Raw genomic sequence first — 27,983 nt, forward strand, 5'->3', positions numbered from 1 at the left:
CGACGTCCACAAGTGATAACGCGTGCAGCCGCAGCAAGAACTAGCGGCGAACGCCACCCAAGAAAGCAACGCAGAAAATATGGAACACCAAGAAGGCTCGTCAAAGTGACGAAGGGAGCAAACTACGGAATGACGGATGAGCAGCGGCTGCGACACCTAGAGCAGGACTGGAAAGTCGTCGTCTGGAAGAGGAGAAATGTGAACAACGGTCGTCGTCACTTTCACGCGACGAAAAGTGAACTGGTTCAGTGTCATTGCTCACATGCCATAATGGTAAGCGCAGTGCTCTTTTCCTGGTTTCCCTTATAAACTATGCCAGTAGAAGTAGAAAAGCCGTTGCGATTAGCTACCCTTAATGTGAGAGGGCCGGCGACGAAAATGAGGAAAACCCAGTTATATCGAATAGCCACGGAAAAGGACATCGATGTCTTTGCTATTCAAGAGACTAAAATTGACCACGAAGATCAGACACAGAGCATTGCGCAATGGTTGGAAAATCAGTATAACGTCTGTGTAAGTCACGCTGTTGGAAATTAGGCAGGGTGTCTTCTTTTTATTCGAAAGAGTATTGGCGCTGTGATAGAAAGTGTTACTGCCTGTGTGAATGGGAGATTTATTGTGTGTGACTTTACACTGTCAAATCAGCAATCGAGAGTTATATGTTTATATGCGTCAACTAAAGTTTAAGCGCGAAAGGAAGATTTTCAGTCTGTGGGGAACTATCGCAAATCGGATCGTTTCTTAGTGTTATTGGGAGACTTCAACTGTGTTTGTTCTTCGCGCGATAAAACGAGTGCAACGCCGTTTCGGGTTGAAAGTACAGTTGTTTTGAGTGATGTAGTAATGAACGGGGTCTACAAGATGTAGGAGCGACTTTTAACAATGAGCCCGTATTCGTTACACACTTCCAAGATACTAGCCACGCTAGACTGGACAGGGCGTATCTGTCCTTAGAATGGATTACAGGTTGTTGAGAATACGAAGTATGTGCGGTGACTTTCAGATGATCCCCGTTTGGACTCGTTTTGCATTGGGAAGAAAAAAAAATGCTTTTAGTTGGGAAGGGTGGAAACTAAACTGGAAGCTTTTAGAAGATATGTGTTTGTAGCTAATACGCTGACGTTGCTAGAAAGTGTGAAAAATGAGGGCAGCTGCTATGGTGAAGGATGGGAACTCTTCAAACTTAGTGTCAAAATCAAAGCAATTGAAAGGTCGAGCCTATTAAAACATGAGGCGACAAAGCAAGAGGCCTTGTTGAGAAATAAAGAAGCGCAGGCAGGGGGCGACGGTAGGAGAGGAAGACGAGGATGGGAGGTGCGCTCTGCCTGTCTAATCGACTCGATCACCACATCGGAAGCCAGACGCTGGTCCTCTTTCGTTACACATTTTCTGGTGCCGTGAAACCCGGGAAACGAGGCACCAGCGGACCCACGTTCGACGGCGCAGCGGCTCCGAGCTACGCGAGGCTTGGATACCTTCGTACTGCTTTATCCTGGAAGCCTTGCCCTCGGCCGCCGCCCCTTTCGGCTCGTGCCCAAGCCCGCCCTTGTCCCTTTGGTATTCGCAACCCCAGCGTCTTGCTTCATCGACTGGTGCCATGGACGCTCTTCGTATTCGCCGAGATGTCCTGCGAGCGACCATCTCCGGGACCATGACAGTCCTCGACGCCTTGCTGCGGAGCGAGGCAGCAACGGCCCTTGACAGACAAAATGTCCTCGACCTCATCTTGCACGACCAGGTGAGCCTTCACAAACTCGACGCTCAAGTTCAGGAGAACCTGAAGGATGAAGAATTTGATGCTGACGTGTTGGAAGCGATCGATTACGACGAGCGTATCTGCGCCCTGCGAACGCGCGTGCGCTTCTCCGCGAGCCAAGACTCTTCCGCAAGCCCCGTCCCTCAACCTCAGGCGGCCCTGTTTACTACCCGCATCGCAACCTCGACTATTTTCTCGCTTCCCGAGGAGGCCCGGCGGCCAATGCTTCCGTGTTACGTGCGGCCCGTCCGGGAAACGACTGGTGCGCGGGTAGAAGAACAGGACAACGAGGACAGAGGCGCTGCGGCCTTTCAGGATGCCAAGCAGGACACCGAGGTGCTCAGCCAGGGAGGGAGGCTCCAGCAACTGCGCAGTCCTGCTGCTTCCGTGACTGCCCATTCAGAGAAGTCTCAAGGACACTCCAGGAACCTCGAAATCGCTGACGCGGCTATCGTTTTTGAGGGAGCCCAGCGGTCCTGCCGTGAATCTAGCCTAGCCAACGAGACTTCTGCTTTGGAGATGTCTATGTGGCCCCAGACGGATGCTGGCATCACAGACGCGATTCCAACTTCGGAGACGTCACTACAGCCCTTTCGCAACCCTCGCTTCGACAACTTGACTTCCGCTCCGGAGACGTCTGACCCGTTCTGCCACGGCCTTAGCGTCAATGATGCGACTCTTGTTTTGGAAACCTCCGAGCTTCCCTGTTGCGGCCTTTACGTCGGTGACGCACCTCTCCTGTCGCAAGCAGTTCAGCAACCCGGTTTCGAGTCGAAGATATTTTCATTGGGTCCAGCAACGAAAACGCGATTCGTGCAGAAGGTGGACTCGCTTCGGGGGATAGCGAAGCGCCTACTCCTCCGACGCTCCGTGAGCGAGCTTCGACGCCGGAAGCGAGTTTCGTCCGCGTTCGTCCAGGTCCCGTGGGGAGGCGTCCTCGTGGCGAAGCAGAACAAATTCTTCGATGGTGACGACCCCTTCTTCTGCAAGCACAAGTCGATGCTGGACGCACCTTTATACAATGTTTATAGGTCCGAAGAGAGCGAAGTCCCGTGGTTCGCAGACAAACCGGGTGTGCTTCTGGAACACACCGATTACTTCACGGAAGCAGCATCAGACGTGGACGGAACGGGAGTATGTTAAGAAATAAAGATGCGCAGGCAGGGGGCGACAGTAGGAGAAGAGGAAGAGGAGGATGGGAGGTGCGCTCTGCCTGGCTAATCGACTCGATCACCACATCGGAAGCCAGACGCTGGTCTTCTTTCGCTACAGGCCTTATTGCGGGCAAACTTACAAGCCTTGTTAGCCGAAGAATGCATCAAACCTGGCGAGTACAAAAATGACATTCGTCAGTAACGCAAAAACTTGAAGCGATAGACACAGAGCATTACCGTGGCGCGCTTGTAGGGGCAAGGGCTAAAAAGATGACGGCGGGTGAAATGCCGTAAAAACGAACCTTAGGCCTTGAAAAATGGCATGCGTGGCGCAATGACATTGTGGAAATTAATTATTTGATTTGTGTGGTTTAACGCGCCGACGCAACGCAGCGACGAGGCGCGCCGTAGTGGAGGGCTGCGGATTAATTCTGACCACCTTGGGGTCTTTAACGTGCGCCTAAATCTCGCACACACGGGCGTTTTTTGCTTTTCGCCTTCATCAGAAAAGCGGCCGCCGTGACCGGGAATCAAACCCGCGGCCTCGTGCTGAGGAGAGCAACGCCATAGCCACTGAGCTACCACGGCGGGTGACATCATCGAAATAGAAAATAACGGAACAATTACCCGTGCCACAAAAATTATATAAACTGTCTTTTTTCAACACTACAGTGAGCTCTTCGCAAAACATGAAGTTAATTATGAATTTTTGAAGCGAGATTTTCTTCAGTTAATGCCCAGATTATAGTAAGAAACAAAAGAATACTTGGAAATCTTGATTTGTCTTGATGAAGTCATGAAAGCTAAAGCGAATCTAAATCCTGGGAAATCCGCTGGACCGGAAGGTTTAACGGCTGCTTTTTATAAGAAGCGTAGGTATGAAATTGCGCCGGTGCTGCAAATGGTATTTAATGAGGCATACGATCTCGGCGTACTGCCCTCATCCTTCTCTACGTCACACACTGTGCTATCCCCAAAACGGACGATGCCGTCAAACTCAGAGATGTGAAATCTTACCGGCCTATATGCTTAACAAATGTAGACTACAAAATTTTAATGAAAGTATTAGCGAGTAGGCTCCAAACAGTAATGCAAGATATTGTCAGTTCACACCAGACGTGTGGGATCAGAGGGCGGTCTATATTCATGAATGTACATAAGGCGCGTTGTATTCTGCAGTGTTGTGATGCCACACGATTTGGGGCTGCAATGCTCCAGATTGACTTGGAGAAGGCTTTCGATCGTGTGAGGCACGATATCTTATTTCAAATTATAGAGTACAATAATGTTGGCAAAGTTATTTGAAATGAAGTGTGTTTGGCGTACGGCAATGCACAACCCGTGTTATAGTTAATAAGGCAGTGGGAAAAAGAGTTCAGGTACAGCGATCGGTGAGGCAAGGATGCTCGATATTTCTTCTGCATATATTGGGACTTTTTGTTTAAGTGTCATTCGAAGGAGTAACATTCAAGGTTTTCGATTGCATACGGCGGAAGTTCGATTACTAGCATACGGGGATGACATTGCAGTATTCTTCACTACTAAAGAAAGCATTCTCGAGGTAGTACGAACAGTGAAAAATTTTTGCTTGGTTAGCGGTAGCGCAGTAAACTGGCCTAAATACTTGGCTTTTGTCATGGCGAATGGCAGCCCACGCTAGGCGTTTTCGCCAACACCCAGTGGGTCACGAGTCCTGTTAAGCACCTGGCGATGCCATTAGACAGTTATCAAGACAGTCACCCTTACTGGGCCAAGCAACTCAAGGAACTTCGAGAAAAGATAGAGAAGTGGAAAGGGTGGGGTTTATCAACGTTCGCGAGAGCCACAGTTTGCAATTTGTTTTTTATAAGCAAGCTGTGGTATGTATTTCAAGTTTTGCATTGTTCAAGGGCTAATATTCAGAAATTTCATCGTGTGTTCACCGTGCTTATCTAGAGTTCATCATGGGAAAGAACGAACAGAACGAACCTTTTTCGGAAAGTATGTGAAGGCGGACTTGGTTTATCGGATTTACTTTGGAGGCAAGTAGATTTCTGTTTCTTCGTGATGTTGAAGACGCGTTTCTTGGGACGGTTTGTCAGCTGCGACTTGGAAGACTTTTTGGACAGCAGCGCGAAAAAAGACGTGTATGAAGGGAACGAGACTTTTGCCTAAATTTGTTGTGAGCTCTGAGTATATGAGAGGCTCTGTACGAGGACATTTTGAGGAGTTGGTGTGGTCATACCGTTTTCTTTTAGTGCGTTTTTATTGAAACGTGGTGAGTCGGAAGAAACTGTACAAAGATATCATCGAGAGTGTATTGCCAGTTCCAATATACCACAGCAGGTATAATCTAACGCCTGAGAGAGATGTATTTAAGCGAGTTAATAGAATGCCGGTCTCCGGTGGAGTGAAATCTTTTTTAAACTCCATACTGGAACATTGGTAGTAAAGACCTGGGTGGAGGAAAAGGGATGGTTTGTACCATGGGGTGTTCACTGTTTTCTGTGTCGAAAGCCAAAAACAATTGAGCGTGGACTGCTGGACTTGGACTGTTGGGAAGGGGTGTTTTTTTGGGACATCCTCCAGTGAACACTCAAAAAAGATTCGCCTGTGGATGCTTACGGTATTAGGTTTTTGAATGCTGAAAATGCGGACGGTGTGCCGTTTGACACAATTATACTGCATGGCCCAACTTTGTCAGTTTCGGAACTGCGCCCTCCGAAGCGGGCGCGACTTTACCCTAGGCGCTGAGAGGGCGCTCCGGTCGCGAGTTGCGCTGTGTCGGCGGCTGCGGCGGCGGCTCCGGCGGCAGCGTTGACGGCGTGCGCGGCCGGTCCTCTGGGCTCAAAGTTGCGGCCGCGGTGTAGTTGCGTGTCTGCTCTACGAGCTTCTTCTTTTCGCTTGCATTTGTCTTTACCTTTGCGGGAGAAATTTGCCTTTTCAGTGCATTCGGTTCGGGATGCTATTGAACAGGGCGTGCGGCCGCGGGTGAAAGCATTTCGTGACTCCGTCAACATGCTGTGTTTTCTTCCATGTGCTGTGCTTGGTGCAATGTCGACTTGCTTCAATTCGCCGTCGGCTGTACGAGATTTTCCAGCCCCCTTTAGCATTGATACTTGTGAGGAGGCTGGGCCCATGCATCGTGCATGGCGCACGTGCCCTTTACAAAGTGTCCAACTGTGAGGAGGAGGACGGAATGTGCACAGCTCCTCATGCTAAAGAACTATTATTAAAACAAAACAGACTAACGAACAAAACAAAAATTCTTAATGCTAACAATATAACCAGAAAAGATGCAATTCAAATCTCAATACAAAACTTCTTAATTTACCCAGGATTTCGGGTTAGCATTAACCGGCGGAACAATGTGATTTCTTTGAAACTACAAAAGATACGCGGATGTCTTTCATAAAGAAAGCATGCAATTGCTGCGCATGGCTACCAGAAAATATCATTCGTGCTGCAACGAATTCGCGCGATTGGCATGGCAAGTGAAATCGTGTGCCCACGGATTTGACAGCTACCACTACGTGAAAATTCATTTAAAATGCTGTCGTTCTGATTGGTATTTTAGCCCCCGCTAAAAATCACTGGGCGTACGTACATCTCTTTGCATAATAGGCCCGTTTCAAATAAATCACGGACTGAAATAGCGCGGCAACAACGTTGAGCAACTTCCGAGAACAGTTATTTCTTTTCGAGTACGCAGCCAGAGCTAGCTGGTCACTATCCGAGATTCCGGGGCGGAATGCTACTGGAGGGCCGGCATTTGCATGAGGGCGAAGGAGTCCAACAGCGAAAAAAATCACGTGACCACCAAGCTTACTTAACGTGTTACGCCACGTAGTTTTGTTATTTTTTCTGCCATTTTTTTTTTCTCGCGCGCTCACGCTGCGTTTGCACGGCGTTGCACGCGCGCTCCGGCAAGTGAACGTTCTCATGTGGTGCTGATTATTCTTCTCCGTGCCTGCTCTAGGTTCAAGCGCACCGAGCTTTTCTTGCGCGCTGGCATCCCGGCGCTGGCATACGGTTTCAGTTATGCTTTCCTTCCGAGCGTGGGTGGGCGCACACATCTGTTAATTGTGTACATTCTTGGAAGCAAACTGCTACGATAAACAGCAGGCAATCAAATTTTTTTTTTGCCCCTTGCAGTGGTTCTTCTGAGTCCATTCCTCCAGAAGAGCATATACGCGTGCTCCAGTAGGTTGAGTAATTGCGTTTCTCTACATGTTTCTTCCTTTCGTTTGCGTTTGTTTTTTACCCCTGTGCGCGAACCTTGCCCTTTAGGTGCGTTCAGTTTGTGACGCTATTGAACAGTGCCGATTCTATCGAGGATTTCGTTGACTCCGTCAATACGTCTTTGATGAGCTTTGCTTACCGAAATGCCAACGTGCTCCGCACCTGGCTGTACGAGCAGATACAGAAGCAACACCCAGAAGCGTCACTTTTTAGCGCCGCCATCGGATCCATATTTCCCCGCGCGGTCAAAGAGCTAAGCAAAACGCGCAAGGTATGTGGACGTCATTTTCTTGAAAAGGACGTTGCGAAGACGTATAGGTAATCATTAACGTAAGGTCGTCGAGATCGACCGGGCTTACTGGGCACTGAAGGACGGTGCAGTTTCCGTTAACTTTCCCAACTTTTCCAGCGACTTGTCGAGGAAACAGACTCTGCGGCGATCCCCGAAAAAGAGAAAGCCAGCGTCTGCGCACGAGCTAGGTGATTACAAAAGCAGAGCACTTGCCCATGGAGCAACAAGAGAAGTTGTCCAACCATGAGGTGCCTGTTACCCTACAGTGCATCGATTTTGCTCAGATAGTCGAGAATACTGCGGCAATACGGCTCCTAGTCAACTGGAGAACGGCAGCACTCGAAAAAGAACCGAGGCAGCGTCGGCAAATTGTTTTTTACGTGGCCAGGATGAAAGCGGGGGCCTACACTGAAGAGCGTTGTTGTGAGGGACGATATCACCTATGTTGTCCACGAAACGGAAAGCTGCTCCAACAGTCGTGTGAGGAAATATAATTCGTGATGCAATAAATTTGCGCAATTGGCATGGCAAGATAATTTGTGTGCACGCTTGACAGCCACTGCTACACGAACGTTCATTTAAAACGCTGTCGTTCTTGATATTTTAGCCACCGCTCAAATCCCTTGCCTAATACCGTCCGTTTCAAATAGATCTCGAACTGCAACGGCCACAACAAAATGATGAAACGTCCGCTAACAGTTATTTCTTTTTCAGTACGCAGCCAGAAGTGGTGAGGACCAGAGATGCCGAGCGGAACGCTCTCCGCTAGCAGACGACACTCGCTTTCCTAGCGCAACTCGCCACCTCAGCGCCGCGGTGGCAAGGGTCGCGGCCAGCCGCCTTCTCTCCATGGCCGCGGCGGGGAGATACGGAACTGAAAACGTTGGTATGGCCTACATAGCCTCTGGGGAAACAGGATGGCTGTACGCTACTCCGATCCAGATGTCAAACCCATCCGACAGTGCTTCAAAGAGTCACTAGGTTCTTTTGTGTAGATACAGAAACATGAGCCCTCTGAACCAGAGTGGCTACCGGCAATTGAAGCATTGTTTTTAATGAAAGAATATTGAAATCAGCCCGCTGGCCCAAGAAGGGCTGCAGTTTCAGTGTTTGTATAGAGTGTACACATCAGCATTTACATGTGTTTTGATTGTCATCCTGTCAAAAAAGGCAATCAAAAAAAGACAAAAGACTGACAGACCAAAATTTCTGGGTTTAGGTAGCCCAAGAAAGACTGTCGTCTTTAATAAAGGATCAACTTCAAATAGCAGGGTGATTCGTGCTTCTCCGGCAAACCACGTAGCGTGGCAAAGGCTATCAGGAGCTCTCGTTAGCAGGTGTCGCAATTCTGAAATGTACAGGGGCGAGTTGTCTATGATTGCAAATGGATGGGCCAGGCCAGCTGCCGCATCTCTCGCTGCATTGCCCGGAGTATTACAGTGGACAGGAATCAATTGAAAAACAATATGGTGCACCGAAGGGGCTGTAGTGAAAACTTTTACAGTTTTGTGTACTACTAAATCATTGAAGCGCTGCTAGTGTGCTTTATAGATCCTGGCGCTGCGTTGGAGTAGGACAGAACCAATCAGTTTTGAGGGACTTCCCCGCTGCAGATGAAGCGACGAGCCAACAGAACAGCGTAAAGTTCTGCCGTAGTCGACGAAGTATAACTGGACAGCCGAACTTTGTGTTCGTAAAAGTGTATGCATATTTGACAAAGAGCCAGTTACTGCGTCGCGACCGCAGGGATATCCCCTTTTCGGAATAGACAGTGCGCAGACAACTCGATAAATGGACTTGAAAGAAGCCACGGAAGATAGGCAGGGTTACCTGGCCAAACCTCATACATAGGCAAAATGCTTCTATTGCCTTCGAGCGTCCTCTGCATTCTACATTCCTTTCTTTCTAGTAGATCCTGTTTAAGATGATGGCGGTCACGCTGGGCTGATATTCGAATGAGTGCCGCCACGTTTCCGCAGTTCGCCTCCCTGGAAAAGGAAATTGACGAGCTTCAGCAATTACAAGAGAACTCGACGATGCTCTAGGAACACCTAATCAAACACGCAGACCCCTCGCCAACAGCCCTGGAACTCTTCCCACAGCGGTGTTTGAGAGCCCATTCAAAATTGGTGCTGAATTTAGCAATTATTTGCCTATTTAGTGCAGAGTTGACCTTTAATAAGGATGATGCACATCCGCCCCTCGATGTGCCTGTAAACCTACGAAGAACATTAATAGTTGTATTGACGCTTTCTTAGGCACCTTGTTGTGTGAAGCGCACGAAGGTTGCCGATGTAGGGTAACCCCAGGAATCGATGCACTTTTGCTGTCTTAATTGGTTGACCGGCGAGGAAGAGGGCGAAATTCTTAGAGGCTTTCTCGTGAAACCCAACGCAGTCATTTTCGCACATGACATCCTGCACTCTTTTATAAAGTTTTGCACACTATTAAACCTTTTTGTCCGATGGATTGGAGGAAGAGAGCATTACGACCCGACGCCCATATGCAAACATCGTCGGCGTAAATCACTGACTTGTTCTGTATTCCTTGTTTAGGTGTTTGTTTCTTCCAATCACTCTAATCGTAAAATGTTGTGCATAGTGTCTACCTACTCATAATCGCGTCGGTTCTATCTCTTGTCGTGTTAATCAGCGCAAAGAGTAGATAACATTGTCTCTCCTTTCCTGTCCATCCGTTTACCATTCCTCCTACACCTGCGGGAGGACCGTTGTTGAGCATGGCGTCTCCGGTTGGACAGCGGGACGTGCCTCCGCGGCCGTACCAGGATTCGGCTCGAAGCTGGATTGTAGCCGTGGCCGGCGCCTGGACCCTTTTTTGGGTAATGATACTGAGCTCCTGCAGTGGAATCATTTTCGTAACCATCGTAAGCGAGATGGGGGCGTCGCGGGAAGCTGCTTCGTGGCCATTCAACCTTCTCGCAGCCGTCATCAACGTGTCCGGTAAGCCTACATGTTATTGCGAACAGTTACTCTCGATGAAGTTTAATGCATTGCAAGCGCAATTAGTACAGGACCGGGATAATTGGAGATTAATGGGAGAGGCTTTTGTCCTGCAGTGGGCGTAGATAGGTTGGTGATGATGATGATGATTGCAATTGACTTTAGTCCGCATTTTTCAACATCTTGAGGCGCTAGGCGCCGCAAGAATTGTGTAGCAGTGTTAAATAAATAAAGTAAGGTTCCAAAGTCATATTGAAGTTTCAAGTACACATTCATTTTGTGTTCCAGTGGTGCAGGGGGCTACGCTGGTTTATAATGCCATTCGGATCGGCTTTAGAATCTATTATTACCTCGTCCAGGATACAAAGTTGCCTGTCGCTAACTTCTACGTAGTTAATGAACTCATACTTCTAGCGAACTTTAACGCAGGACAAAGAAGAAAAAGACGAAACACACGCGAGCCCGCGAGCGTGTGTTTCGACTTTTTCTTTTTCGTCCTGCGTTAAAGTTCGTGAGAAGTATGAGTTCATTAGCCAGTGACCAACTCTCCCAGCTCTCCGCTTAGTTCCAGGTAATTCACATAAACGAATCACCTAGAAATGCGGAAAAAGAACATCCCATTCTTGGTCATAACGAGGGTAATTGATCCCAATCCCATTTTGTTGTACCCCAGTATTGCTGTTAGGAATGTTTTCAGGCCTGTCATGTAGCATGTCAAACAAATGAATATAATTTTGCTGAGGATCTTTCATATGTCTTAGAGCAGGTGGACATAAGATTTTCCCGAACATGTACCATCTTTCTGAGCTTTCGAATCGAAGATTCCGCTGTTATATTTGAAGAGGCGCACCGAAGAAAGCTGGCGAGTCTCCACTTTCGCTTCATATTTGGGCAGGAGTGGTTCAAGAGTCGAATGATCGCAACCTTGAAAAAGTCTAATATTATCCTCTTTTCCTTGGTGCCAAGGTGAAATGCCTACGAGTACTAGCCCACTGTACCGATTTCTTGTTTCCTCTTTTTGCTAGATTGCTTTCACCCAGTCATGCGTTTCTAATCTCGTTTTCATCGTTGAAGGTCTTCTTCCCTAACAAGTCAGCTGAGTTTCTTTTTGTTCCGTCTTTGTAGCCCCGTCCGCAGCACAACGAGCGATGTCACCGAAGCAGTATGCCTTTGGCAGTACCTATGGAGCGTTTGGCTCCCCATAGAGGGTGATGAAGTTGGATTGTAAGGCCAAAAACACGGGTATCGGGCTAGGCTGATGTAAACTTTACGATGTATATATATGACACAGGACCGCATGCGACTGCATTATGGGCAGTGAACTCGTGAATGCACAAGCCACGTTCAGCGAATTCTAAACCCTTGCACACTGCCTCCCCGCGTGTGGGCAGGCGTCGTAGCAGGACTGCTTCTACGGACGTTCCCGCTACGCGCCGTCTCCATGGCGGGAAGTCTGCTTACGGCACTTGGGGTGCTTCTGTGTGCTGTCTTCTACGATGTCACCGGAATAACCGTCTGCTTCGGCGTCCTCTGTGGTAAGGCAGTGGAAACACGCGTGTAAATGTTTTGCACAACAACCAATATTTCTGCTGGTCCTCTTGTGCAGGCTTTGGGCAAGGACTGATCTTTCCTTCCAATGATTTGGCGGTCAACACCTATTTCATAAAGTGAGTATTTTCTTAATCATAATTAACATGGTGAAAGGAAAGTCAGACTTTCTACAACGCTGAGCAAATCAGCTTAGTTTCTTCGCGCTCCAAAGGCAGAAACACTAATTCTGGCTTATGGGCAGGGCAGGCACTTATTTCCATCGCTGTGCTTTTTTTTTTCAGGTACCGTGCGTCTGGAAGTGGAATAAGCTGGGCCGGCGGTAGCCTGGTCGCCTTGGTGTTCCCTTCTGTGGTTGTATACCTCAACGACGTTTACGGATTGCGTGGAACCTTCGTGGTCGTGGGTGGCTTGACTCTGAACGCTGCCGCAGGCTCCCTTCTCATACATAATCCGGAGGCTCTCGCTCGACAGTCCCAGTCAACTGCCTACCGACGCCGTTCAGATGGCCACTGGCCTGGAACTGGAAACAGGCAGCTTAGTGGCGTTCGTTTCTACGAAGTGGCCCCTAACGCGTGCGAAGAAAACCAATTGGAGACTGACGACAGTGAAACTGCAGCGAGTGCACCCCTTATGTCAACGAAGTCCGAAGTAAAAGCCAAATATCAGGACGGAAACTCTGCCGCCAGAGCGTCGCAGCACAGTTACGGAGCCGCGAGATGGGACACTGGAATTCCAAGCAACAGAAAGGGGCCGCCAGAACACTCTGTTGACGCTGAAGGGGATGTAGGAAACAATAACACAACCGGCCTTATCAGGAAAGCAATGTTTGCATTTCGTAACGAACTGGGATTTCTGAAGAGGCCCATTACTTATGTAATTACTTTCTCAAGTATTGTGTATGCGTCTGTAACAGTGCTTTACGCAGTCACGCTTGTGGATTACGCTATGGGCCAAGGCGTTCCAGAGTGGCAGGCAGCTTTTCTGCTTTCCAGTACTGGAGCAAGCGACATCATCGGGCGACTTGTGTCTGGCCAGCTATCGGACAGGAAGTTTTTGCAAAAGTAAGCACCAGTTTATCTCTTCGCAATGTCCATTATCTTCTCTTGCGTGTTCAGCAGTAAGCTTGAACTCTTTCAGGGCCGCAAGCCTCTTGCTGTTTAGGGGTTGTGCGGTTGATGCTTAAACGAAATACGTTTTAATAAAAAGCGATTTTGCTTTACTCTAAAGCTAAGAAACATTCGCACATACGGATGATCACCTTGTGCATCCAAGTCGCATTCTTTTGGGACAATGAAGGAAGTGTGTGCTTGAGCACAGCCTGGATCATCAATCCTAAGTTCCTGCTAATGTACACCAAGCACGAAAGTCCCCAAGCTATGGGCAAAAAGGCGTTATTACCGCAGGGGCGAAAAAGTTTTTTCAATTCTATTTAATCAAAAAAAAAATAAATTAATTAAAAACAACATTTGTGGCGGGCCTTCTTTCCTTTTCAGTGAAGCCATAATGAACCGGCCGCCATACTGACTACATATTATAACGTTAAGGAAAAGGGCGAAAGAAGGAGTAAGCATTACACCATTTTGTGTGACGTGCATAGATGGTGCAAATCGGTGTTTAATGGCGGGTTTGATTGCTTATTTACTAACAAACTCTGTTTTAACAAGGTCTCAGCAAAGTTTCAACTGGTACACAAACTGTAGAACTCTAATCGGATTAAGGTTATTGTAAAAGCTTAAATGTTTTAATTCTTAGGACAGGAAGCTCATCGGGGTTAAATTCCGTCCATGTGCCGGGTTAAAACGACGTAGAGCCTCCCATCGTAGCTGCCAGCTTAGGAATAATATTGGGGCAGTTTGCACTAGTAGCGCAAGGCCGGAGGAACAACAGAGCTAGCGGCCCCTCTCCCTTCATCGGAGACCCGGCGTTGCATCGTCATCATCAGCAGCAGCCCTCTAGGTCCACTGCAGGACGAAAGCCTCTCCCGTCAACCTCTAACCGCTCCTGTCCCGCTCCGATCGAGTCTTCTCTTCGCCTCCGCATTTCCTTATTTCGTCCGTCTACTGAGTGATTGGCCTGCCTCTTTTTTCGGACCTGTCTCTTTTTTCCGGACCGGTAGTCCACCGATTGTCATTTCCCGGAATTACGTGGCCAGCTCAGGTCTTTTTCCGTTTCTTTATTTGAGCTACGACATCTTCTACTCTAGTTTGTTCTCTGATCCAGGAAGCTCGTTTGCTGTCTCTACGTGTTACTCCGATCATTATTTGCTCCATGGCCCGTTGAGCCGACCTAAGTTTGCTTTCAAGTTGTTTAGTAAGGCGCCTAGTTTTCGCTCCATATGTGATCACCTCACATTTATTTCCGGAGTTGCCGCTGAGACTATGACTGGTGGGCCCGAATCGTTTCGTCCGCAGTGCTACATTCCTCCCAAAGTGGATGCACAAGCACACACGGCCAAGTCCAAAGCCAACCCGGGCGGTACGAACCCAAATAAAATGCTGCGCGCCTGGAAAACGATGATTGCTTATTTGTATATGAGCCGACACTGTATTAGTTGCGCCACGATGAAGGACTCTCAAGAGGCAGTGCCCGTGTGACGGACAGGAAAATAAACAGCTCACGAAATTGAAGGAATTTTAAATAAGATCGCTCGCTGTCGGTTGGGCAGCCTCGCCACGTTTTTGTATGAGCATATACTCTGGTGATCTGTGATGTGTTGTGCATTGTCAAAGCCAGGCAATTAACAAAAAATGCGATGATGGCTCAATCGGATGGACGCCGATTTCATAACACGAGGGACTGAGTTTCCAGTTCGACCGTGGGAAGCATTTTTGTTTCCCAAGTGGCTGCCATGTTATTCAAGCGATACTTTAGTGTCCTGATGCCGTTGTACGTCAGTACGCCCTGCAGAAAAGCCAACTTTGCGGAAAAACTAACTCTGGAGGTTTGCTTGGGTGACTGAAGAAAAAATCCTCATAAAGAAAACAGAAAATTCCTGAGTCCTACGTATAACATCCGAGGAAGATCTTGAAAAGGTTGTTTAAACTCGTCACGCAAACCCGCTCGGCACTTTCTAATCTTGCAAAATAATGTTCTCCATTATTCAAGTGAACGACACGCAACGAAAAAATCCGAATTTTTGTGTGGTCCATTGCAACATACGTAGTGGTCGAAAAAATGAAGACTTGCTTTTGACCTTTTTAGCGAGCTTCTGAGCACGAGGTCGCGGGTTCGTTTCCCGGCCGCGGCGGCCGCTTTTCTGATGGAGGCGAAAAGCAAAAACGCCCGTGTGTACGAGATTTCGGCGCACGTTAAAGATCCCCAGGTGGTCAAAATTAATCCGGAGCCCTCCACTACGGCGCGCCTCATCGCCTGCGTTGCGTCGGCGCGTTAAACCCCACAATCAATCAATCATTTTTAGCGAAGCACAGTTTCACGTTCGATGTTATGGCCTTATCAGAAACCTGGCTTAAAAATGGTGAAAATGTTCCTGTCACTGGATACAGTGCCGTTTGCAGTTCCAGAAACAACCGCTCACCAGGAGGGCGTGTTGCCCTTTACATTAGGTCAAACCTTGCAGTAAATGTGTTGAATGACGTGCTGATAAACGATCAAGCACTGGAACCCGTCTTTATCAGACTACGCGATGGCATAGTTGTTGGCGCGCTGTTTAGGTCACCAAATTCTAGAGTGGCGCAGTTCCTAGATTTAATAAAATTTTTTTAGGCAATATAAGCCAGAGCCATAAAGGCTCTGTTATAATCAGCGGTGACTATAATCTAGCTAGACACTGCCCATAACCAGAATATAGACTACCTCCTTTTATTACAGTCATACAATTACAAAAACCTGATTTCTGAATCTACCACAACTTGTGGCACTTCCTGCAGGTGCATCGACCATATCCTGAGCAATGAGGAACAAATTTGTATTGCCGTTGACGATGTACTTATTACTGACCACTCACCAGTGTTTGCGCTCGTGTGTAAAAACAGTCATCCGTTAACAAACCCTGCTACTGGCAAATGAAGAATTAACTACACAACGCTTCAAAGAAAAACAGCCGATATAAACACCAGCATTATATTTGATTCTGACGTTCACAAAGCACACTCAAACCTGATGGAGGTTCTAAACGCACAATAGATGAAAGTACTACGTATGGTACTAACAAATACTCTGAACCGCTCTGTCCCTAGATGACTCACTTGATACTTGAGACAATCAAAGAAATGAATAGGATACTTGGTACCATAAGTGGAAACAGCACAAAAATAACCCCAATTATCTTCAGCGCTTTCGTGCTTCCCGTAACCTTGTGGTTGGCATGATCAGGAAGCCGAAAAGTAATTCTATATGTCACTGATGCAACATGCGAATGGAAACACCAAACAAACAAGGAAAATAATTAACAATGCCATAGGACGCCCCACGAACAAAAACATCACCCCGGATATAGGTAACTCCGACAAAGCACAAAAATGTAACACGGTTTTTGTAAACATTGGTCAGTAATGAGTTCGCGACATACCCCCTATTTCATTTAAAATAAATTTACGGAATTGCAGGACACGTTTTCGCTGCGTGACATCACCCATTGCGAACTGATATCTGTAGTTACCAGCTTGGTAAACCAAAATGCTACTGGACAAGACAGGGTAACCGTTAGGACATTGAAAGATAGCATCGACGTCCTTGCTCCAGTGCTACTAAGAACTTTTGACCATGCGTTGCATATGAGTGTTTACCCTAACATTTTAAAACTTGCTAAGGTTGTTCCCGTATTTAAATCCGGAGACGCCAGTGACCCTCGAAGTTATCGCTCAATTTCAATGCTCATTGTCATAGACACTGTCCTTGAAAAACTAATATCAATTCAATTGCAAAACTATTTAGTCCCGAATTATATAATAATGAGCAGCCAGCATGGCTTTAGGGCAAATAGGTCGACGTCCACCGCTGCAAGAGAATTAACCCAAAAAATACACACCAAAAAATACACAGCCTTGGTAGTTTTTTTTAGATCTAAAGAAGGCATCCGATACTGTGGTTAACGCCATATTATTAGACAAATTTCGGATGTTCGGATTCAGCAATTCCGCGTATGACCGATTTTCGAGTTACTTATCTCGCAGTAAGCAATGCGTTTCCTTGACAACTACAAGTCCTCCCTCTTGGCAGTTAATATTGGAATCCCACAAGGGTCAGTGCTAGGGCCTATTTTGTTTTCTCTTTACACAAATGATTTTCCAGCATACTAACATGCTCTGAAGCTATATCTTACGCCGACGATACTGCAATAATATTTACAGCGAAAACAATAGCTCAGGCGGAAGCTATTGCTAATATAGAATTAACGCGGATTTCTCATTGGTACAAGGGTAATAAACTACCAATAAACGGAACAAAAACCAAATATATGCGTTGTCTTTCAATCGAAGCCGAGGTCTACAATTGATACATCCCCTAAAATATTCGTAGACAAGTGCGAACTGGAACAAGTAGACTGCATTAAATACCTTGGCGTCACACTGGATTCGCAATGGAATTGGAAAGCCCACATTGAAAGCGTTTGTTCGTAACTTGCCACTATATGCTTCATACTACTGAGAATTAGAACCTATTTTGGCTGTCCAATATTAAAACAAATTTATTTTACCCTGCTCCACTGTCCCCTCACTTACTGTTGCGAGTCATGGGCATTTACATTCAGTACACATCTCGAACCTCTGGTTCGATTGCAGAAGCGGGTTTTACGCACCATAACTTTCTTACCCTGGTGTGAACCAAGTTCCCCGCTTTTTCGCGACCTACAGATTCTTCCCTTGGAGCTCACAGCTGAAATGGAAGTTGCAATGATAATAAATAAGGTGATGCACAATTACCCAATGCCAGTCGACCTGCTTACATTTCCCACCAGAAATACACGCCATGCAAACGATAGGAACTTTACCCTACCAATCACTAGAAATAACCACGGCAAAAGACTCATTGAACACTATGGAGCGAAAATATGGAACCCGATTCCACTGGAAATTCAAGTACCTAGTAATTTTGTGTTTACTGTAAAAAGAGTTTTTCCTGTGTAAACTTTAAAAACTGATTGCGTTCCCTATATGTGCATCTGCGAAATATCATGCCAAATATTTCCCATCATTACACTGTACGGCTTGCTATTTATGCTGTGCTTTTATGTATATGAATCCGGTGTGCGATGTGTATACTCATACAGAGTATATGCTTGTGTGTACACAAATGTATTAGCATATTCACGTGCAATTTCATGTGGACATGGGAACCATTTATTCAGTATTTGATGTGTCTGCTCATACAGAGAAAACGCGTGCGTGTACACAGATACTGGAATATTCATGTGAAATTTCCTGTGTACATGGGTAAATGTATGCATATATGATTAAATAGATGAGTGCACTGTATATATACTATATATATGTGTGTGTATCTGTACATATATGCTGACGTGTATTTACTGGTTCTAAATTTACTAACATAAAGCTTGTCTTTATGTTTTTCGCTGCCGACGCATTTGTATATGGGCCTCCACTAGCTTCGGCTATTGGCCGAACACTTTCTTGCCTACTTATGTACCATTTCAACAAAATAAACTCAAACGTTTTCTGACTATGATGATTAGCGACCGGCGGGTGAAGTGAAAGAAAAAAAAACGCTTCCCGTGGCGAGAGTCGAACCTAAGTCCTTCGAGTTAAGAAGCAGGCGTCTATCCAATTGCTCCATTTCGACTTTCTTTTTTTTTCTTTACTGCAATATTTCAGTACAAAACAAGCACCATTAAACAAAACACTGCAACGATAAAACTGCTAGTCACCACCTTGCCAGCAGAAAAACGATTAAAATTGTTTGAGTTTGGTCAGTGTTTCCATCACAGGTAACCACTCTGGAGGCTCAGGCTGAGCCCTCCACACTTCAATAATCATACGCATTGAATCTCCGAAATATTGTCTTGATCATTTAGCGTCAACGTCCCTATTGCGTATGGCTATGCGGGATTTCCAAATTGCATGCAGGGCCAGGACCATCACGAGGTCGTAGGGTACTTCGTCACTCTCAATCGGTAAAAACCTAATGCCGTGAGCGTCCAGGGGGAAGTCTTTTTTGAGGGTCCGCTGAAGCACGTCCCAAAAGAAGACCCCGTCCCAGCAGTCCAAAAACACGTGTTCTACAGTCTCAGGTTTTCTGCACGGGTAGCAGTCAACCCCACCCGGCAAAAACATTCCCTTTTCCTTCTGCCACGTTTTCACATCAAGAACGCCTGAGTGAAGTTTAAAGAAATAAAATACACCATCTTCCCGAGGGGAACCCTGAGGTGATGCGAAGCATCGCAGAGTTCCAATCCAATCCAATCCAATCCAATCCAAGCCAAGCCAAGCCAAGCCAAGCCAAGCCAAGCCAAGCCAAGCCAAGCCAATCGAATTAAATCCAATGCCCCTCGCGAGAGAGTGTTCGCTATCGGAGAGGAGGGGGGTGAGCGGCGGAGAGCGCAGCTGGCGCGGCGAGGAGAATGGGGGACGGGTGGACACCGACAACGCCGACAACAACGCCGGATGGATGCAGGGACAAGGCGAGTGAACGCCCATCTTCCCGCGAGGGAAGATGGGCTTAATGTGATGCGACGCATCCCTGATGTGATGCGACGCATCGGGGGGGTTCAATTGGTCGTAACGTTGCCTTGAGCGTTTGCGCTGACGCTGGCATTGGATTGTGTCAGCCCACTCGCTGAAGGGACCATCGCTTCCATCACGTCTTCATCGGAAGAATCAAGTCAAGCACGGAGTCGTCAAGCAAAGTCACGCGGAGTCGAACGAGAGCGAGCGCTGACTGAACCACCGCAGCGCGCTACCAGCTTTATATTCACAGCGCCTGAAGGAGAGGAGACAGCGGAGGAGAGTCGCGCATGCGCGCACTTGCGCACCGGAGCAGACGCGAGCGGAGCGAAGCGCGCGCACAGCTGTTGTTGTTATGCTAATGCGACGGAGTGAGAGTGTTGCACACAGCTGTCGGAGAGAAGAACGGGGGAGAGTTGCACATGCGCAGGTGGTGTGCGTCGCGCATGCGCGCACTTGCGCGCGCCGGAGCAGTTGTTAATGCAGCGTTACGCAGCGAAGCGCGCCCAAACAAGCGCGCCAGCTGTGGTATGCTAATGAGCCGGAGTGAGAGTGTTGCACACAGCTGTGGGAGAGAAGAACGGAGGAGGTATGCGGACGGACGCCGCGACAACGACGCAGGAGGGACATGCCTCAGAGCAAGAGATGCGTCGTATCTAAAACGTCTTAACCCATGGGCCAATCACCATACGTTTCCCACGCTTAAGCACATTTTGTCCTGGCCCTACACGGTAGAGCGATCTATACAAAGGAACAGGAAGTACGGAATCAACGAGGTCATTATACAATATTTTACGCGTCACACTAGATCAGTACTCTAGCGCGAAGCGTGCACGCAAAAAAATGGTGGCTTGTACCACCTAACGGAAGTAGCCTTTCGTTGCGCCAAAAGACAAAGAAGCTGACGTTACAACAAAATCAGGAGCGCTCTGGCCAACTTCACCTGACACACAGTGCGCAAAAAGGGGTCCTTCACATCCCGAAGAAACAAAAAAACGATTTACCACTTGACGCAAAAACACATACGATAATGACAGACCACCAAGACGCACGCGCCGAAACAGGTTCGTGGGGCTGGTTCTCTCCCATGACGACTCCCAAATCAACACAGCAAAAACTCGGAGCAAGGCCTGTACATGTGCCCGCGAACAATGAAACACCTGTAGAACGTATCACAGTTTGCTAATTAAAAATACATTACACAGTGAGGCCCTCGCAAATATTGAAAGTCCGCTACCCTTCCATTTCTCGGCCTTTTCACGCAGTTCGACTGTTTGACTGCGCCAATAAGGGTCGCTGTCTACATAGTTCTCGAGGGGCACTCCCAAGTAATTCACCGGCGTCGTCTGCCAGCTGATACACTCGAAAACACTAGGCGTACTGTCCCAGTGGCCATGCCAGAAGCCTAGACATTTATGCCAATTAACACCACTGGCACTGTACTTACAAAAAATTATCAAGAAGCAATGCTTATGCTTCTCCTATAAACAAACAAAAAAAAGAGCAATGTCGTCAGCGTAGGCTAACACCCGCACTTCACACGACTGAAGTTTAAAGGGGCACTGACACAAAAATTTTGCATCTTGTTTTTTTTGTTGCGATAAATAGCTAGTGACCTACTTATAACCTGTAGAAACCTCATTTGCTTCAGCGTGCGACGGTTGTTTAATTAGAGGCATTTTCAATGCGGCCAGTCGCAGTTTCGGTTTCAGCGAGTGCCGCGAAACGATGGATTTTGTGGATTTTGTGTGAACAAAGCTGACCACGTGACCGTCGGAGGGATATCACAGTTACAGAGCAGAGCCGCCGTAGCACTGTCGAATCCGCATCGACGTCAGTTTCTGCGAATGCCCCCCCGTACTGATCTCGTGAGGCGCCTAATTAAAAAGCGACCGTGGATGTGACGCAGGCGCTGCGAGTGCAAATGCTACCGCGGCTAACGAACGACGCGCGACGCTCGAGACGGTGGGTGGCAAGACGCGCGCTGGGAGCAGCCGGCCGGTCTGCCTACAGGTCCGCCTACAGATGTGTTCGGCTTAGCACTGCGGTGGATATTCGAGTGCCGCTCTCGTAAGCGGTGCAGATGACAATTTTTAATGCAACCCGTCATGGCATCATTAACTCCTTTCTCATGTAAGCCACCATGGTCGGGACTTGGGGACAATTTCGTGCAGCGGTAACAAGCTACCTGCGCCGGCGTGGGCCACTTCGCGGCAGTGGCCGCCGCCTGCACAGCGACCGTGCGGCTTGCTCAGTGGGCTTTTCGTGCCTCCGGCGCGTTTCCGCATCCAATGGTAATAAACAGTAATAGAAACAGAGTGCCTGGAATCGCTGTAGAACTTTGGTCGCGGCCAGCTGCCCGATGAGCTGACGAAATCACGGCGCCTCCGCCGCCAACGATCGGGTCGTTCGTTCTCGAGAGCAGAAGCTCCGCCCTCCGGCCCTCCGATTGGAGCGGCGAGCCGGCAGTGCGGAAGCGGCAAACACAAACTCGTGACGTGTTTGGATGTTGTTTATTTACACTTGCGCGTGGTCCTCTGCTGGCCGCTCGGTTGCGTTTCGCACACTTCAAAATTGATTTTAAATATGTTCTAGGCTGTATTCACCGCTGATATTTTGCAGATGATGTATATGTGTTCCCACCAATCTATCTCCGAAGTTATCTCGCCTTCAAAATTTTGTGTCAGTGCCCCTTTAAACCCTTTGACGTCTTCGCTCCTGATTACATTTAAACAAAAGGCTTCAATGTACAAACAAAAAAATTCACCCCACCTCCCCGAAGGGAATCGTGAGGAAATCGTGAGGCAACCCTGACGAACGGCACGTTGAACAGGAACGGGTGTGCCGATCGTTTTGTTAATAAAAAGCCTAGTAGAACACCCAGTGTACGCCATGCGCACACCATTAAGAATAACAGAACCAACATTCACGTGTTCCAACATATTTAACAAAAGTTCGTGCGACACCTGATCATTGGAGCATTGCCAAAGTCCCTTGCGTGGCGTCACAACACTCGAGAACACTTCGGGCGGTATGAATATTTATAACTATCGACCGCCCTTTGATCCTGCACGTTTGACGCGGCCCTACCACGTCCTTTATAACTCTCTGTAAGCGGCTAGCCAATATTTTCATTAAAACCTTATCATCTACATTTGTCAGACTAATAGGACGATACCCAGGGATCTGCCTCAGTTTCGCAACCTCCTCCGATTTCGGCGCTCCTTTTCGACATGGTGGAAGCGCACGCGCAGCAGCAGTACCGAGCAGGTACCCCCACACCCCCAACCCAAACGTTAGTCCTAAGGAGTACTCACCCGAGAATTGCTGTGGGCATTCTAAAAAATTGGTACGCACCTGCAGATTAGCCCATACTCGCAGTGTGGGATTGGCCAACCAAAGAATCCATCACGAGAAAGCTTCGCGTTTAACTGTCGTCGTCGTTAGACGGAGGGGTGCATGATTTTGTTCGCCGCCGCTGCTAACCCGTACCCTTCGGGCCTTTGGGGCGGCCGAGTGGTTAGGTTGCCGGTTTCATGCCGTAAAGGTCCCGGCTTAGATTCTCGGGACTTCCCAAACCACTTTTTTTCCTTGAGGTTTCTGGGTTTTTTGGGGCGACAGACGGACTACTCTCGGCCTTAACAGCTCTGAGTTCTCATCGCGGTCGCCCTTGACCCTCGACGCAGGCGGCAAGTGATGGCGATGGGCTTCCTGCTGATGGCGTCGTCGCTAATAAGCCTCATCTACGCGAACACCATGGCCCTGCTCGTGCTGACTACGGTGCTGTACGGCCTTGCGGGCGGCAGCCTCCTGATTCTCTTCGCCGTCATCGCGGTCGAGTACCTGGGGCTGAAGAACCTGCCGCTCGCCCTGAGTTTCCAGTCACTCGCATGCGCACTGGTGGCTTTTCCCCGGCCCCTTCTTATCGGTGCGATCCTGACATCTTGTCTTTGTGGTGCCCTTAGGCCGGGTTTAGAATGTTGCCGCTACTGTTGTAATATCTTTCCATAATGACGTCATTTCTCGTCTCAGCCAACCGAACTGCGTGGAACGCTGTTTTCATACGTCCATAGCGCACGATAGGACTGTTATGTCGGTAGTTTAAACATAGCATTAGGCTGGGAAAAACAATAATACCACTGCGCAGTACATTTGAGCTCCCGTTAAGATTGCGCGTTAGGTATACTTAAACTGTAGCCCTCTACCATGGTGCGACCTATTACCTGTGTGTAGCTTCATTCCACAAAACCTAATTGGATAAAGGAAGGGAGAATTCAATGCTGTTCAGTTATGCCATGAAAGCCGGATTGCTAGAAGCGGCAGTTTGTGTGGGTTACCTGCAAAACGCCCCTCGAAAATTCTGCACGTATTTACCGCGGCAGCAGTGGACACGCACGTTCAACACCCATGGGAAGCATTCAAAAGCGTTAAAAATAGGTGGAGGAAAAATAAACACAATAGAAAGCTACGCCGAAAACTCCCTGATTTAGAAATTTAGAATCCGCCATCTAAAAACACACCCTTCAACTCTCAGCGAACCGATTGGACGAAATTGGCGACTGAATGCAAGAGAATCTGGGGATGAAACGTACCTGGCAACTACTCAAACACCTGTTGGACCCCAGCAAGTCGAAAACCGACGAGGTCCAACGACTCACCCACATCATACAAAACTTCACCGGTTCGGACACAGACCTTATTAATCGCTTGAAGAAGGGCTTGCGTTTGTCCTCGTCTACTGTGCCCCTGTTTTTTTCTGCGCTTAAGATTAATCTTATTAATCGCATCAAAGATACGCACCTTCCCAAAACCACCAACGACCCCTCCCCCCATATACGGGCACGCATAGCCCGAACATGGACATGAACATCACCAAAGCAAAGGTTAGGGGAGCCATACTCGAACTTGGCTCAGCCCCGGGGCCTGATGAAATCCCCAACAACTTTGCTAAAAAATTTAGACGACAACTCGATAGTCGAGATCACCAGCTACTTCAACTACTACTGGAAACAGGGCTCACTACCACATTCATGGAGACACGCCAAAATAAACCACTCTCTTCACAACACCTGCGACCTATATCCCTCACGTTGTGTGTGGGAAAACTGCTTGAACACGTGATACAGGCAAGACTATAGTCAGTCATTTACAAAGGACGAGCTCTATACCACATACTATGATTGGATTTAGGGCGGGGCTTTCCGCGTAGGACATTCTTCTCCAAATCTCGCACGAAATCATAACCTCTAGAAACAACCTCGACACAGCAGCCATCCTAGCACCCGATCTAATAAAAGCATTCGACAACGTATCCCACTCAGTCATTATGCGAGGACTTGGTTCAGTAAACCCGGGGCAGCGCACATACAATTACATACGAAGCTTCCTAACCGATAGAACGGCCATCTTGCAGATTGGAGGAGTTACGTCGGACACGCTAGAGCTACATGCTATAGGGACACTCCAAGGAGCAGTTTTGTCGCCCTTGATATTCAATCTGGCCGTACTAGAAATCCCCCAATGAGTTGACCTAATTCCGAACCTAAGATACAGTTCATACGCCGATGACATCATCTTGTTGGTCAAACGGGGAAGGAACGCACAAATAGAACAAACCTTGCAGGAAGGAATACAAGAGGTTGCAGTAAAAGCCGAGAAGGCGGGATTAACATGCTCTCCTAGCAAATCCGAATTGCTTCTAATGACGACCAAAACACGGTGAAAAGTATCCCCCAACATCAAAGATAGGGGATAATCCCATACCAGAAGTCTCCAAGCTCAAAATTCTAGAAATTCTCATCCAAAACAACAGCGCAAATAACGAACACCTGAAAAAACTTGAGCGGCACATCGTCCAAATGATAGGCCTTATCAATAGAATCTCCAACCGCTGGAAAGGCCTACACGAATGCGCAAGAATCCGGCTAATCCAATCATTCGTCATTAGCAGAATTACAAACTCCCTACAATACTTGCAACCCTCTAAAACCGAATTGCAAAATTTAATATAAATCGGCGCTTCAGCCCCTTCTAAGCCGTTCCACTGCCAGATTCGAGAGCTTAGGGGTACACAACACTGCTGAAGAGCTCGTAGAATCTCACATATCTAATGAAATAGCTCATTTATCCAAAACACCAACGGTAAGCCACACACTCGAACAATTCAAAATAAACCAGACCAATAATACGGAAGACACATTCCCCCTACCCCCTGAAATTCACAAAAAGCTGACTGTCAAGTAAATCCCCAGAAATATACATCCTGTATACCACGTCAGACGTAGAGGGCACAGGGCGAATGCTTTACAACAGCGATTTCCCACCAAAGTGGAAACAATCTATGTGGACGCGACGGAATAAAGACATCGTCTGCATTCGCAACAGCAGTAACCAAAGACCCCAACCCACCCTCCCACCCCCTTAACTCCCTAACTCTTCTCACCTCCAGCCCTGCCACTTCGGAGGAGGCAGCTAAAGCCCTAGCGCTCTTGCAACCCATACAACCATAATCTCCGATTCTCTGACGGCCATTCAAAATTTTGTCGTAGGCCTTTTATCGCGGCAGCCAACCAAAATAATCCAACAGCAGCCACCATAATCCCCAGTAGAAGTCGCATGGGCTCCGGCGTACCCTGGCCTAGAGGGTAACGAAGCCACTCAGAGTATGGCAAATGCCTCGAGGGTTACTATCCGAGCCTGGGCAAGCACCTTCCCCTACCATGGTGCTATATCCGTCAGAGACAGAATGGTTTCACATCAAGAAATACCGTGCATTACCGCCTCTGCCGCAGAAAACTCCCCTCAGCCAACGTGCCGCTCACACCCGCACACAGAGCACACGGGGAGGCTCCTCCAAACGAACACCTTTTCGAACCCAGCCAAGCTCGACCTTATCCACCTCTCCCTTCACCCCTCACCCCTCACCGCATGCACAGCATACGGAGGCCTCGTGACCCTTCCCCACATCATATGGGGATGCATCGAAGACCCCCTCCCCCATTTGCTCCAAACGAGCAGTGGGAGGAAGCACTGGCGAGCTCAGGCCAGGAGATCCAAATTTTCCTAGTCACCAGAGCCGGCGACGTCGCTGCCTGGCATAAACCGGCAGCCACAACAGCCTTCTAACCTCGCAAAGCTCAAATAAAGTTCTTTCTCTCTCCCTCTCTCTCGTGTTGCAAGCATAACATTAATGAAATCAAGGTAGACGGAAACCCTTGCATTAGGCCATCTGCGATTGCACAAACTTTTAACAGCGTGTTTAACCCGGTATTTACTCCTGGCAGTGATAATCACCCCATAAATGTGATCGATGCTTTGCCACCGTGTGAGTGTGTACAAGTGGTATTGCTATTTCAAGTGATGGCACTGTAGCGTTGTTGTTAAAACTGGGTACCAAGAAATCTTGTGGAGCCTATGAAATGACCGATGTGTTTTTGAGGCGTTGTTATGCATGGAAATCACATTTCTAACTAGACTTTTTGCGGTGACATAACGTATAGCATGGGCATTGAAATATTCGATCCTGGCACGCAACTGTGCGTGTTTTTAAAGTAGCCAAAAGTTACTTCCGCGAAACTATGGGTCAGTTTTAAATTATATCAATCGCTTGTAAAGCGCTACAACAAATAATATCTAATATATGGTTGTCACGTCGCTGCGACAAAGGAGCAAATGGCGACACCGTGTCTGTCAGCGCGAAGGGTAGAGGCTGTATACGTCGCAGCACCAGTAGATTAAGAGAGGAACAAGTTCATTGATCTCCAAAAGAATGCCATCTCTAATTGTATTTGTTACTCGTTTCTCTGTGTGCGGATTCAATAACAGACGCGATATGCCGATTTTCGCGTGGAGTCGTTACCGTATACAGGTTCGCATATCCACGTGATCACAGGCTCCGTTAACAGCGTATTCCATGTCGGGATCACAAGTTCTGTGTGCTAAACGTCGGTGAAGATTGATCAGCAATCATACATTTCTCACACTCGCGATGAACAGCCTGTTTTGTCTATCCCTTACTTAGGATACTACCGGGACAGAAGAGAGTCATACGCCGGTCTCTACGCACTGCTGGCAGCGACATGCTTGGCTGCAGGCTTGGTTTGGACTGCGGAGTGCTTCCGACAGAGGCGGGCATCCGAAAGACGTCGGCTATAGCTGGCATGTTGCAAATTATCTAGATGACAGAAAAAAGAACCAGCTGGTTATGCTCCGAAGCATAAATGTGAAACGTGCACAGCGTCTTTGGATTGCCTTGGCCTAAAAATCAGCTATGCAATGGTTTTCAAACAATTTCTTAATACAGCTGGTTCTAGACAAACGTTTTGATATGGATCTGGATGTTTCTTGGTGGAAAAAATGGCAATAAACTCGGAACACATTCTGAAAAGGGGCGTGGTCAGTTACTACTTG

At 47.8% G+C, this 27,983-nt stretch overlaps 2 protein-coding genes across 5 annotated transcripts in view; both read left to right on the plus strand.

Annotated features, from left to right (window-relative positions):
* LOC144144462 (monocarboxylate transporter 12-like) overlaps positions 1 to 27,983 on the plus strand; it is a 74,971-nt gene that overhangs the window by 27,247 nt on the left and 19,741 nt on the right. The window lies entirely within an intron of this gene.
* LOC144144460 (monocarboxylate transporter 5-like) lies at positions 2 to 27,960 on the plus strand. Of its 3 annotated transcripts, XM_077675915.1 has the most exons (8): positions 7 to 273; positions 8,138 to 8,305; positions 10,182 to 10,383; positions 11,775 to 11,918; positions 11,990 to 12,050; positions 12,216 to 12,995; positions 23,261 to 23,502; positions 27,595 to 27,960. In XM_077675915.1, the coding sequence occupies exons 1-8, from the start codon at positions 130 to 132 to the stop codon at positions 27,726 to 27,728; spliced, it is 1,875 nt and encodes a 624-aa protein (XP_077532041.1). In that variant the 5' UTR covers positions 7 to 129; the 3' UTR covers positions 27,729 to 27,960. The 3 variants fall into 3 exon arrangements, with proteins under 3 accessions (XP_077532043.1, XP_077532041.1, XP_077532042.1); XM_077675916.1 differs by lacking the exon at positions 8,138 to 8,305 and having other exon boundaries at positions 8 to 273; XM_077675917.1 differs by lacking the exons at positions 11,775 to 11,918; positions 11,990 to 12,050 and having other exon boundaries at positions 2 to 273; positions 8,138 to 8,309; positions 12,927 to 12,995.

The sequence above is a fragment of the Haemaphysalis longicornis genome, unplaced genomic scaffold (genome assembly GCF_048455015.1).
Source record: "Haemaphysalis longicornis isolate Haplotype H1 unplaced genomic scaffold, Haemaphysalis longicornis Haplotype H1 scaffold_7, whole genome shotgun sequence".
NCBI classification, from domain to species: Eukaryota; Metazoa; Arthropoda; class Arachnida; order Ixodida; family Ixodidae; genus Haemaphysalis; species Haemaphysalis longicornis.